Here is a 15214-nt window from a genome sequence, read left to right as displayed (position 1 = left end):
TTATGATCAGAGATAAATGTAAACAAAACATTGGTTGCCATTTTTTATCGTGCTTTTTAGCGTGTTTAGGAAACGCATGATATAAAATCGCCTTTAATATTTGTGCCTGTTTTAGTTTAGGGTACTGTAGTACATGCATTAAGTGTTCTGTACATTAAAGGGTAGTTTGTTAACAGTACTACGTACAAGGGAAGGTTTTAAAAGTCTGAATATACATGTTGAATAAATAGGTAAATATGGTGTCACTACTTCGCGGATTTTCACCTATCGCGGCCGCGTCTGGAACCTATCTACCGCGATAAACGAGGGTTCACTGTAGCTCTCTTGGTGCTGCAGTCATTTCAGCAGAACCGGATAGGTCAATCTGTAGCTTTGATGAGTGACAAATCTACCATAATGGCATTCATCAACAAGCAAGGAGGTCCTCAGGGTTATGATGTGAATCCGTGTCAAAAGTCTATTTATGTAGGAAGTCTGATTTATATAATCAACATACTTTATGCACATACATATAGACAAACATGCTGTATATGCATATAATGTATAAAAGAGTGAATACAATCCTTTACCATTTATATATTACTGTACCTAATACATACAAATACTTGTACCATATATAGTAGCGTACCTTCACTTATACTGTACTAATAAGCAGTGAATAATACATATAAAAATTCCTTACCTTTATTCCTAATGGTTGGCTGCGCATCAGAAGTCGGCCTTACTTTTCCAGGACATGATGCACAGCAAAAGAAAGTCACAAAACTATTAATGAAAAAAAAGCAGCTCTGAAATCCCGAATTTGTACCGTAAACAAAGATGACAAAGTAATGCTTAAAGTAATGATAACACACTACTCCACAGTGTTAATTGCTCTCCGCATCGGTAACTACTGTAGTTCGTTGTATCAATGAACCAAACGTCGTAGTTCAAAATTGAGTTAAACTAATTAATCGTGGAAAACGAGTGTTGACTACATGGACTTCCTCCTAATAAAGGACGAGGGTTTATATCCTTGGTGATCCAGCAGAGGGCTGGACTTTGCCTTTACCCACGAGCAACTACCGACACCTCTTTTTAAAATTTTAACGTCCAATTTCCAACTTTGCTAAAATTATACTCCTATTAAAGGACTCAGGTTTGTATAGTTGTTATAAAACGGATTTTGAGCGAAGCGAAAAATCTATTTTTGGGTAAGATAGCCATGTCGTCCTGATGGAAGTTCCTTAAAGGCAGCTTCCTAGGGTATATTACAACTACGGCGATATTCCCAGAGAATTTACCTTCAGGTACCCAGAATTCTAACTCCTGGAGCGAGTATCCCTAAAAAAGACTTTAGGGATATCGTAAATATCAGTGGACGTATTCTTGACACGCTTCATAGCAATCTATACCCCGAATAGAGTTAACACTTCGTAGGGGTCAAATGGCAAGAAAACGAAAACGATAAGAAAGGGGGGAGCCGTTCGTAAGGCATCTCTCCTCCCCGTTTCGAAAGCGTGCCCTGCGCCGCTCACGGCGCCATCTGTATTCCTTGTAGCGATACACGAGGTGCTACAGATACTGTATGTAGGGAGGGGTCCTACAATCCTTTTCACTCTTTATTTTTTTATTTTTTTTTTTTTTGAAAAGGAACAGGGCGGGTCCATCAGGACGACATGGCTATCTTACCCAAAAATAGATTTTTCGCTTCGCTCAAAATCCGTTTTTTGGGCTCAAGCCATGTCGTCCTGATGGAAGTATACCAGAGCATTACTGTATCTGTGGATTCTCAATACGTGCCGTACTCCTCAAGAATGTTTCTTAGTCAACTCGACTGACAGACCTAAGATGTTACCGTTATACATCTTTTCACTAATCATAAGCCATGAAAGCGCTTCCTGCCCCCTACAGGGAGGAGTCCTACTAGACTCTAGAAACGAACGAAGAGTACATATACCTATGTATGAATCACTCGCCAGCCAGTACAATATAGTGGTCTCACTCTATATGAAGTAAAGCGAAGTCTTACGGGACTACAGTATCCAAAGGAAAAGTCCCGACCAGCACCCTGGTCGAAGTAAAATTAGACAAAACGTTATATCTGCGTAGGATTAAACTTGCTGCTACCACCGTCCTCAGAAAGGGGTGGAGTCCTTTATGCTAAGGAAAGTATAAACCAGTGCAACAAGGCTTTGCATTAAGGAATAGGCTATTATAGATATCCCCGATTAATATACATAGGCTAAATGCTCAAAAAATAATATGAAATCAAAATAGGTGAAGGAGACGCAAGGTTCCCGAGAACAAGTTTATTGAGTAACAATAAATAGACATGGTCACCATAAATATGTACATATGCTAGGTGGATGACCAACAATTTACACAAGTACTGTAGTGCATGGATGAATGGTTATCTGAAAGAAAACATATATGTCACTTGCACATACCCCGGTATCAAACTTAACGTCCATGTTACTACTTTGCTGACAATAGCGTTAGCAAACGCTTGGCACACCTGTCTGTACTTGTGCTACCATCACCATAACGTTGGAACAGTCACTGTGGGCTCTCAGAGCCTTCACTACCAGTTATATCAATGCATATAACTAACCACTCACCCAAGAATCAAAGTCCCAAATGATTCCGCTGTTCCTCGCAGAGTTAAACAGCAGGGTTAACGACGCAACCAACTGCTACCACAGACCTCTTTAGCTGCTCCACTTGCTTAGCATAGTGGCGAAAGAATACCCTGGAAGACTTCCAGCCAGTGTATGAACGAAGGTGTTCAAAATCCATAAAGTTAAAGAAGTTTAAGGATGAAGCAACTTTCCTCGGATCATGACCTGCGGCTGATTTAAAGATAAATTCGAGCCCGATGTTTCTCCTCTGAATAGTTGGCCCCCATGGAAGTCTGAAGTTCTACGAAGATAGACCTTTAGGCATTCTACGGGACATAGAGATGCATCTTCTTTCAGAGGGCAGATTCTCCAGGGACCCCACCTGTTGGTGGGCAACTCGTTCTTAGCGAGAAACGTAGGGTCCGGAAACAGGTTCAGTTCTCCCCCATCCAGAAACTGAACTCGGCCCTCCTCTCTCGAGAGGGCCACAATCTCACTAACTCTGGCCCCAGAAGCAAGGGCAAAAAGGAAGATCACTTTTTGAGTCAGGTCCTTCAATGCACATTCCTCATTATCCAGTAATGAGGCAAAATGAAGGACTTTGTCTAACGACCACGAAATAGGCTTTGGAGGGGCTGATGGTCTAAGCCTAGCACAGGCCTTCGGGATCTTATTAAACATCTCGTTAGCGAGGTCTACCTGGAAGGCATATAGAATGGGTCTTGTTAGAGCTGACTTACATGTAGAAATTGTGTTAGCCGCCAGCCCCTGTCCGTGGAGGTGAATGAAGAAGGATAGGCAGAACTCCGTAGAGATCTCGTGCGGGTTCTTATCTTTGACAAAGGCTACCCATTTCTTCCATGCAGATTCGTACTGCCTCCTAGTAGACTTACACTTGTATTCTTCCAGGAAGTCCATGCTATCTTTCGAGATTCCGAACCGTTTCTTCACCGCTAGGGAGAGGAAATCATGCCTCCAAAACGGGGGTGGAGTGTTGGAAAAATTGAGGGCACTGGGGCGGAGTACTGTACCAACTCCAACCCAGTCCATTTTTGAGAAGGCTGTGGGCCCAGGGATCGAAGGTCCAGCGATCCCGGAAATACTGAAGTCTCCCACCTACCGGCGACTTCACTTTGACTGCCCTGCAGTCTTGCCTCCCTGGCCGCGACCACCTCTGAATCCTCGTCCCCTAGAGGGGCGTCTTGATGACCCTCTAGCTGCCCCTCTGGGTCTTGCACGAAACGTGGTTGACTGTCCCTCGAACACGAGATTGAATGCCGGGGAAGCTGATGACATGGCTTGGGGTACCCATTGGAAGGTGGTCGGGGTCTGGGCTACCAGTTGTGGTACCGGAGGCAAAGCTGGCTGCTGCTGCTGTTGTCTTTGTGGTTTGAAGGACTTGGCTGGACGGGAGGAAAACCTTGATTTCTTCGCCTTTAATTTCGGCTGAGGGCCCTCATCCGGAGAAGACTTCCTCTTAAGGGACAGGCCCCACTTCAGGAGAAGATTGCGGTTCTCAGTGGCTGCCTTGTCCACGACCTCTTTGACCACGTCCTTGGGAAAGAGATCTTTACCCCAGATGCTGGATGAAATTAGCCTCTTGGGTTCAGGCCTCACTGTGGCCGAGGCGAACACAAACTCCCTACAGGCCCTCCTTGCTTTGACAAAGCAATAGAGGTCCTTGGTTACTGTGGCCAGATGAATTTTGGCCATTACCATGAACATCTCTGGCATCTTGGGGTCGCTAGCCATCGTCTCCATGTTGGTCTGGAGAGACATCGAGGCCGCCAGGCGCTCCTTTGTGTCCAATTCCCTCCGTAGAAGGAATTCCGACAACTTGGGAAGGTTTTCGCCGAACTGCTGACCTGCAATGTCGGCGTCCAACTTCCCAACCGAGAAAGTGAGGTGCACCTCCTTCCAGTCCTTATTGTCCAGCGGCAATGCCAACGACAGAGGTTTACATTCCTCCAAAGACGGACACGGCTTGCCAGCTTCAACCGCCTTCATGACGGCCGCAAACCCCTTTTGCATAAAGGGGAAGGCCCTAGCCGGGGAGGATACAAAGGAGGGGTGCTTCTTACTCAAAGCGGCAACTTTTGAGTTTGAGAACCCCCTCTCCTTCAAAGCAGCTGTTAAAGTGGCTTGAGCCTTGGAGTGATCCAGGATAATCACCTCCTTTGGTTCCGTCTCCTCCTTCGAGGCCGGCTCCTTCTTCAAACGGACATAACAGTCCGGGTAGGCCCCTCTACTGGGCCAGAATTCCACCTCCTCAAGGGGAACTGAGCCCAGTTTCTCCGACATGACGATCTTCCCAATCGTCATCGGCATGTGCTCGGCATATCTCCACGGGTTGGCATCCGAGCACAGAGGAAGGTCCTTAACGTTGAGCTTCTTTGGAGGTCCACGTGATGCTGTGATCTTCTGCATCTGGAGCTCCAAAGTAGCGGCCTTCTGATTATTCTCCCTCTGCATCTGTTGGATCATACCAACGATGGAAGAGAGAGCCTGTCCTAGCTCTGCTGGAAGAGCGGACGAGGTAGAGGGGATAGGTTCAGAGACCTGAACCGGCACGTCTGACGATACGGGAACCTCTTCCTCCACGGCAATAGGATCTCGATCCTCCTCCTCGCCCTCTGCGAGGAGATCCTGCTCCGCACGATCGGACAAGTCAGACATCTTGTCGTCCAACTGGATGTCCTGCATGGCATCAGCGACATCCTCCTCCACTGGAATCTGGACCAGAGGGATCTCCGGCCGAGGCTGGGGAACAACAGCATCAGGGGAAGCCTTGGGAAAAAGGTATGCCCTCATCTTCTCGTTAGGAAGATAAGGTCCAGTGGTGTTTTTCTGAAAACCCCTTACCCATAAGCGAAGCCTCTCCCTCGCTGCGTCTCTTGACTCCGCCGACCTAGGGGATTCAAAAGCCTCTGATAGCAGGTTAGTACATACAGCACATACCTGCGGATCCCAGTAACGATGGTCATCATTGGAGGCTGCACAAGCCGCGTGCCTCCTACACGAGACTTGTCCGCAAAAGTTCTTACTGCGGACATTGCAGAAGACACTATCACACTTCGGATGATCCTCCTGTAAAAGAAGAAAAATTTCCATGAATATCAAGTGAATTTCAATTCACATGTAACAAATGAGTATTCAACAAGAATAAGGGAAAGACACCTACTTGTGAAACCCACACAAACACCTGTGGAAGCCCACCAGCCAAAGTCACATAGTTAGTCTTTACTAGAATAACCAGAGAACGTATTTCCAAAGGAAATTAGGTGTAGCTCACACCTAAGGTAAAATATTACCATTCCGGCCAGGGATAAAAATAATTATCTTTTATCCTTGTAAGGCGACACCAAGTGATTGCACCAGTAACACAAGTAAGATAGAAAAGACAGTGTTGTAACCTACTACATCATGAACTCCCTTGGTTGAATATACCACCAAGAGAGGACTGATACAGTACCTGAGGGTGGTGTGCCGGCCGGCTATTGCCGGTCAGCACCCCCCCCCCCGTTTTTCGAAAGGTAGATCTCAAGTACACAACATCAGATCACCCTTATTGGGGAGAACTCCAGATCCCATGCCTGAACCGGCCGGCAGTGGTTGCCGGTCCGCAGCCACCCGGTTTGCACTGCGTTGCCGGCCATCATTCTTAGTGGCCGGCTGACTGGGCAGTGTCGCAGGCCGGCCGGCAGCAGTAAACAAACCCTGCCGGCTGGCCTCCACACCAGGCAGCGTTCGGCTGCTGGCCCCACTTGTAGTGGCCGGCAGATGAGCAAGAGACCGGCCGGCAAAGGTATATAACCATCGCCGACCGACAGCAAGAGAACTGGAGAACACCCCTCCCCACCGACGGCCGGCCTGTAGGCCGGCAGACGGCAAGGACAACACATACGAAGACAACAGAATGAGTGCCGGGTTAAGAGACTATGAGTCTCTGAGCCCGGCACCCGAAAGAGGGCCGAAAGGAAGGGGAGACACTAAGTCAAGCTTCCTAACCGCTGCTTACTGAATCTACAGGCGGCAGCGATGGAGGGACCAAGAAAGGACAGGGCAGCACTCGAAGGAATGGTCTCTGCCGGTCGGCACACTCTGCCGGCCTACAGGAGACCACGTCAGTTCCTCATCCTAACCTAGGCTAGGTAAGGATGCGGACGACTGACACAAGGAAACGGAAAATACAGTGAACCCTCGCTACTTCGCGGTTCGACCATCGCGGATTCACCACTTCGCGGATTTTTTCCATAACCCATATATATACAGTAATATATATATATATATATATATATATATATGTATGCATGTATTTATGTATATATGTAGGTATGTATATGTGTATACATATAAATATATATATATATATTCACACACACACACATATATATATATATATACATATATATATATATATATATATATATATATATATATATATATATATATATATATATATATATATATATATATATATATATATATATATCTATCTATATATCTAAAGTAGGAAGATGTGATGTAGTTCTAAGGGAAAAGTATGGGAAATATGTCTGGGTAATAAGCAAAGCTCTACCTCCAGTTTGTTTCTACATTATGATCAGAGATAAATGTAAACAAAACATTGGTTGCCATTTTTTATCCTGCTTTTTAGCATGTTTAGGAAATGCATGATATAAAATCACCTTTAATATTTGTGCCTGTTTTAGTTTAGGGTACTGTAGTACATGCATTAAGTGTTCTGTACATTAAAGGGTAGTTTGTTAACAGTACTACGTACAAGGGAAGGTTTTAAAAGTCTGAATATACATGTTGAATAAATAGGTAAATATGGTGTCACTACTTCGCGGATTTTCACCTATCGCGGCCGCGACTGGAACCTATCTACCGCGATAAACGAGGGTTCACTGTAGAAGGGAAGGACAGAGGGTCTTATCCAACCTTGCCTTGGTTAAGGGTCATTCCCAACTAAGACAGTTCATCTCAGTCAGAGAAAGACCCGAGAGGGAGGCCGGCACTACTGGCTGCCTCCCTAAAACCACGGCAAGGAAGGAATTGCTATTCCAGAAAAGGGAACATATCCCGAGACCGGAACGGCAAGAGGACAGTCTGATGGGTCACCGAGTGAAGGGATCACTACTGGAACCCAACAAGGTGGACCAAGGGGATAAACCCTTAATGCCCGAGTCAATCAGCAAGGGAGACTCTGCCCCATGCCAGACGAACCCGGGCTCAGACTAAACACTGTTGTACTGTCCCCCTCTGAACCAATTCAGATGGAACGGGAAGGTACAGTACTACTCCAGCATAGATATATTTGAAAATTAATTCAAACAAACCACTAGAGTTAAGCCTAGGGCTTAAACAGAGGGAAAGGGTTTGCCCCTTCCCCGAAGAGAAGGGAGCAAACGGGGACACAGATAATATTATAATGACCTAAGACAACCTAGCCTAGGCACTAAGAGAATCGATTACCTAATTCACCGAAACTCCCACCAATACTATCTTGGAAAGTACTCGAAAATGGCTAATATGTATAACGTTGCCTAACGCTTAAAACAATAAAATCACACTTGGAAGACTAATTATCATGCAGGAAGTACATAGGCCAACCGCTAGCCTACGAAGACTAGTGTTGGCAGCCTAGGCAAAACTTCGCCAGGCACACTACTAACGCATCATAACAGAATTCCTAAATAAGCTAAGTAGCTAATATTTAAGCGCAAAGGGGCTGGGAACGTCGCTCTTGCTAACAAATAATTCCTATTCTAGCGAGCGACAGCATCCATGATGCCTCCAGCAGGCAACAGCTCTTGTATCAAAGATAACTCTTTTAATTACTTTAATTTTAACCAAGAGCCTACATTTATACATAAAGGAAATAATACTCAACTTATCCGAGGCAGAAGAAGTTGGAGAAAGCATTATCACAAGAGAAATTCCAAGATTTGGTAGAAAACAGGGAACGAAACACCGAGTCGTAGAGCTACGCAAAAAGGAATACAGATGGCGCCGTGAGCGGCGCAGGGCACGCTTTCGAAACGGGGAGGAGAGATGCCTTACGAACGGCTCCCCCCTTTCTTATCGTTTTCGTTTTCTTGCCATTTGACCCCTACGAAGTGTTAACTCTATTCGGGGTATAGATTGCTATGAGGCGTGTCAAGAATACGTCCACTGATATTTACGATATCCCTAAGGTCTTTTTTAGGGATACTCGCTCCAGGAGTTAGAATTCTGGGTACCTGAAGGTAAATTCTCTGGGAATATCGCCGTAGTTGTAATATACCCTAGGAAGCTGCCTTTAAGGAACTTCCATCAGGACGACATGGCTTGAGCCCAAAAATACAGATTACTTTTAAAATGTGAGATACTTTTCCTGAGCAAATAAATGATGCTGTGTACCGCATAGATTGACCATTAACAAAAAAACTACTTTTAACTAATTTCTGAAAAATAATTAACTATTAGAAATAGATAATTTTTTTGTTACTTGTTTTCAGGCTATGAGGATATCTAATTCTGCAAAGAAAAAGTCAACTACTGGAGAAATAGTCAATTTGATGTCTGTGGATGCACAGCGATTTATGGACATCACAACTTACATCAACATGTTGTGGTCTGCACCACTGCAGATTGGCCTGGCTTTGTATTTCTTGTGGGACCTTCTAGGTATGTATTAATTAAGTATCTATTGCAAATTTTACAAAAAAGAAAAAAAAAATATAAACTTATCAGGAACTGATAAGGCTATTCTAAAGAAAGTAGTTGTGTTTAATATCTTTCAGATATACTGTACAGTACTTGTAAGGAAGTGTTTTACATTGTTATTGTGATAAGAGTGGATGAGTGAAAGGTTTCTTAATTATTTTCATAAGAACCAAACATTGTAGAATTAATGTGCATTATTATTATCATTATTATTATTATTATTATTATTATTATTATTATTATTATTATCATTATCATTATTATTATTATTACAATCTAAACTTCAACCAAAGTTTGAAAAACAAAGTAATATAAACCAAAGATTACTAATAGGGAAAACAGCCCTATGTAGAAGAAAAAAAAAAACAGAATTTTAATAATAAAATTTCATATTTCTATACTCGCCTGATGTGTATATTGCTTCTTCTCCAGAAGCCTGGTTTAATTGACACTTAGAAAGGGGATGGAACCCTTTAGCAGTAAGGGGGAAAAGTCCAGCATGCCTCCACTGTTAATTTACTCTTTAGTTTTGATCCTCCTGTCACTCATGAGTCAGTGGGGAGGAGGGTGGGCATGTATATGATCATTTGATTCTAAGGGTCTCATGTCAGCACGACCTTGAGAATCAGCAACATGGGAAGACTGCAGGCTCGTGGGAGGCGAGTGCCTTATCACGGGAGCCAATGGAGTCTCGTAGAAGATGGCCATTAGTTCATTCTTTAAGAATCGTTGCCTTTCTTTTCCATAGCCTTCTTTTCCCTGGAAAAGTGAGAGAGATAGGTTCCCTCTCATCTGGAGATTGGGTTCCTGATAAGATTGTGGTGATAGTTCTTAGGGTAATGTATGAGTAGATGCCTCTTGGACTGAACTTTCCCCTCTCTTAAAGACGACCTCTTGGAGAAAGCCTATATTCACCTGTATGTTCTTTTCAGCTTAGAACTGTTAACTTGTTTGTTAAGCTACAGAGAGGAAAACACACACTTTACAACTATTATTTAAATCACAGTATTGCTCCTGACACAATACATAAGAGGATATGGAACATGATCACCCAGAAATAATTCCTGGACTCAATCCATGCAGTAAGTGCTTACTAGAACTAGGGAAATACTTATTTGAGTGCAGTAAGTAACCAATCTAAAAGGGTAACTAATCTGAAGTGTGATCACGGCTGCTTGACGAAGATCACATACATACATATACCAAGGCACTTCCCCCAATTTTGGGGAGTAGCTGACATCAACAAATGAAACAAAAACAACAAAGGGGACCTCTACTCTCTACGTTCCTCCCAGCCTAACAAGGGACTCAACCGAGTTCAGCTGGTACTGCTAGGGTGCCACAGCCCACCCTCCCACATTATCCACCACAGATGAAGCTTCATAATGCTGAATCCCCTACTGCTGCTACCTCCGCGGTCATCTAAGGCATCGGAGGAAGCAGCAGGGCCTACCGGAACTGCGTCACAATCGCTCGCCATTCATTCCTATTTCTAGCACGCTCTCTTGCCCCTCTCACATCTATCCTCCTATCACCCAGAGCTTCCTTCACTCCATCCATCCACCCAAACCTTGGCCTTCCTCTTGTACTTCTCCCATCAACTCTTGCATTCATCACCTTCTTTAGCAGACAGCCATTTTCCATTCTCTCAACATGAGCAAACCACCTCAACACATTCATATCCACTCTAGCTGCTAACTCATTTCTTACACCCGTTCTCACTCTCACCACTTCGTTCCTAACCCTATCTACTCGAGATACACTAGCCATACTCCTTAGACACTTCATCTCAAACACATTCAATTCTGTCTCTCCATCACTTTTATTCACTTTCTCATATAGAACTCTCTTTACATTCATGCCCAACCCTCTATTTTTTACTACTCCCTTAACTGCCCCCAACACTTTGCAACCTTCATTCACTCTCTGACGTACATCTGCTTCCACTCCACCATTTGCTGCAACAACAGACCCCAAGTATTTAAAGTGATCCACCTCCTCAAGTAACTCTCCATTCAACATGACATTCAACCTTGCACCACCTTCCCTTCTCGTACATCTCATAACCTTACTCTTACCCACATTAACTCTCAACTTCCTTCTCTCACACACACTTCCAAATTCTGTCACTAATCGGCCAAGCTTCTCTTCTGTGTCTGCAACCAGTACAGTATCATCCGCAAACAACAACTGATTTACCTCCCATTCATGGTCATTCTCGTCTACCAGTTTTAATCCTCGTCCAAGCACTCGAGCATTCACCTCTCTCACCACTCCATTAACATACAAGTTAAACAACCACGGTGACATCACACATCCCTGTCTCAGCCCCACTCTCACCGGAAACCAATCACTCACTTCATTTCCTATCCTAACACATGCTTTACTACCTTTGTAGAAACTTTTCACTGCTTGCAACAACCAACAACCTTCCACCAACTCCATATAACCTGATCACATTCCACATTGCTTCCCTGTCAGCTCTATCATACGCTTTCTCCAGATCCATAAACGCAACATACACCTCCTTACCTTTTGCTAAATATTTCTCGCATATCTGCCTTACTGTAAAAATCTGATTCATACAACCCGTACCTCTTCTAAAACCACCCTGCACTTCTAAGATTGCATTCTCTGTTTTATCCTTGATCCTATTAATCATTACTCTACCATATACTTTTCCAACTACACTCAACAAACTAATACCTCTTGAATTACAACACTCATGCACATCTCCCTTACCCTTATATAGTGGTACAATACATGCACAAACCCAACCTACTGGTACCATTGACAACACAAAACACATATTAAACAATCTCACCAACCATTCAAGTACAGTCATACCCCCTTCCTTCAACATCTCAGCTCTCACACCATCCATACCAGATGCTTTTCCTACTCTTGTTTCATTTAGTGCTCTCCTCACTTCCACTATTGTAATCTCTCTCTCATTCTCATCTCCCATCACTGGCACCTCAACACCTGGAACAGCAATTATATCTGCCTCCCTATTATCCTCAACATTCAGTAAACTTTCAAAATATTCCGCCCATCTTTTCCTTGCCGCCTCTCCTTTTAACAACCTTAAAAAAAAAGGAAAAGAAAAAAAGACGAAGATAACTGAAGAATATATTAACAGCGTTGGCAACTTGGACTTTTTACCCTTATCGCTAATGGGTTCCATTCCCTTATTAAGGGCATGTATTCAATAAAGGGAAAGAAAATAGGAAAATAAAATTTTTTACGGGTAACTGTCGATTAAACCCTGCTCTGGAGAAGAAGCAATTGGAACATCAAAGGAGGCTTATAGAAATTAAGGGGATTGTAGCGAATAAACTATAAAAGAGAAATAAAAAATAAAACCAACAAATAAAAAGGATAAAATTTTAAATATATACTGTAGCAGATGAATTAATGAAACGACTTGTGTTGACCTGTTTAACATAAAACATTTGAACTGATATTAAACTCTTGAAATTCCCTCAATTCAACTATATGATTAAGAGGATTACTCCACAATTTGTTCACAAAGATTTAATGATAAAGACAATACAATTTTTTCAAGCAAATCCTGGCTCAAAATTGTAAAGTGGATAATATATTTTTTTTTTTTTCCAGGGCCCTCAGTTCTTGCAGGACTTGCAGTTATGATCATTGTGATACCCATAAACGGAGTCATTGCCAAAAAAACAAAGGACCTTCAGTTCAAGCAAATGAAAAATAAAGATCACAGAGTAAAGCTCATGAATGAGATTCTAAATGGGATAAAGGTAAAAAAACTATCAGGTTTTTAATCCATGTAAGGCATGTACATAAACAGGTTTTTCTATTTTTTGTTTGAGATTTGTAACAGTTAGGCTGTTTTTTTTTTTTTTTATCCATAAGTGATATATGATATGTGTTTGTAACAAAGAAAATTTATAGGTGTTTTCTTTGGTTTCAGGTTTTAAAGCTTTATGCTTGGGAAGAGTCATTTGAAGAACAAGTGCTACAAGTTCGAGGTAAAGAAATAAAAGTGCTGAAACAGATGGCATATCTGACTGCTGGTACATCATTTATTTGGACCTGCACACCTTTTTTGGTAAGCTCTGTTGTTTATGTAGTTGGAATTTTAAAGAAATGTGGTATATTTCAACTTTTATTCTTGTACATCAAGTGATTATGATTATTATCATCATTTTTGTTAATATAAGGAGAAACATTGAGTCATATTTTTAGAAAAGGAGGTGATCATTAGAAAGGATAGTTAGATAAGTAGGAAGCAACCAAAGGAAATGCATGAAAAGAAAGGGTAGAAAGCAATGGATCTGAGACCAAAGAAATTAATGACCCTGTGGATTCCAGTGCTAGGCATTAAGTGTAAATTCCAAATCTCATTCTATTCCAAAGAGATGCAAAAACGAACCATTAGTACCAGCATATCGAAAAGCAGATTTCATGAATTCTATCCAAAGCTCCCAATTTTGATTTGTCATTGGTTTTGTGAAGCCTCACCAAGATGCCATACAAAACTCTGAAGGAACTCTCCATTGGAGCATATGTAGATTGGCTCTTGTTTGGACTAAGCAATTTTTAAACGTGGCTCATGCTGCCTCTGGAAGAGTTACGAAGACAAAGGGATGGATGCCTATTTGATTATCATTTCCAATTGACTTTATTGTAAAGCCTCTGGACTTCTCCAGAGTACCCTTTGTTATTGTTTCTATTGCTGATTCCTACTCCTGTAGTGAAGCAGTCCTTGTTTCCTGGAAGAGAACACAGATTTTATCAGATACTCATCGAGAGAGTTTTAAAGTCATTCTAGTAGTCATCTTTTATATTGGCTCAGACAACTTATACTCAAGCCAGTAGAGATGTGATGGATTATGAAGCTGCAGTGATAGAGTCCTGATTGGTACCGTAGGCACCAATGTGACGGGCCGAGAGAAGGTTGTGACTCAAAGACAGGTTGAAAGCAACTTAGTGAGTTTATTATAGAACACTCTGGTTTATATACAAAAGCTCAAGGCAACAAGAATTTTCATGTTTAAAATTGACACTGTTACCGATGAGGAAAAACAGACATGTTTTTTCAGGTTCTTTTTAGTGCGAGGGGAGAGCGAAGATACAAGCAATATATACACAAAATGAAGTATGTACGATCGTGTGACACACGGTTGGTACATGATCCATAAAATCATTACTTATCTTTGTTTCTTAAACATAGTGTTGAAGTTGATGCTGTGAGTCTTGACATCTAGTGATGCCATTTAACTTTTGCTAAATCTCATCAAATGATTGTAAACTCATAAAGTGATTGATATGCATTATATTTTTTAGAACATGTCATAATATCAGGGCAGGTTTTACTTTTCAGACATATTTGGGAATTCTCATTTCTTGTTCAGTTTGACCACCACACTTTTACAATTGCTGTATTTTACTCACACACATGTTTAACCTGGTATTAACATTAGCATACTTGAAGGAGGGTAGTGCTGCAATGCATCTCTTGCTGTGCACTGTAGGTGTTACTCAAGGGTGATTGCAGCATTCCTTTGGCCCCAGGTGCACTTATTTTAAATCCTTCTACCTTACCTCTGTGTTTGTTTCCTTTCTTCCATCTCGCTGTCCATCCTCTTCTAACTTTTACCTCATAGTGTGATTCTAAAGTTTTACCTTAGAGGCACTGTTGCACTGAATGGCCTCACAGGGCCAAGATCTGTCTATCTAACTCAATCTGTCTAATCCTAACATACGTGGGTCCCTTATATAGTTTAGTCCCAAATGTTTTTTTTATTGTTCCTTAAGGTTGCAAGCAGCAGTTTGTGGCATTCAACAGCATGAACCTTTGTTGTGAATTAAGAATTCAAGTTACTGTATATATATGAAAAATGGATTTTATAGAACAGTTTTAACAT

General features: G+C 42.2%; 1 protein-coding gene across 2 annotated transcripts in view; it reads left to right on the top strand.

The window, feature by feature from the left end:
- Nucleotides 1–15214, top strand: part of LOC137648775 (multidrug resistance-associated protein 1-like) — a 118505-nt gene that overhangs the window by 40792 nt on the left and 62499 nt on the right. For both annotated transcript variants that reach the window (XM_068381911.1, XM_068381910.1), the window contains exons 9-11: nt 9104–9272; nt 12933–13084; nt 13258–13395. In XM_068381911.1, coding sequence (XP_068238012.1) covers nt 9104–9272; nt 12933–13084; nt 13258–13395 — 459 coding nt within the window. The remainder of the gene's footprint in view (nt 1–9103; nt 9273–12932; nt 13085–13257; nt 13396–15214) is intronic.

The sequence above is a fragment of the Palaemon carinicauda genome, chromosome 10, assembly GCF_036898095.1.
Source record: "Palaemon carinicauda isolate YSFRI2023 chromosome 10, ASM3689809v2, whole genome shotgun sequence".
Lineage (NCBI taxonomy): Eukaryota > Metazoa > Arthropoda > Malacostraca > Decapoda > Palaemonidae > Palaemon > Palaemon carinicauda.
Note: the sequence above shows the minus strand (reverse complement) of the source record. Positions and strands in the feature narration are given on the sequence as shown.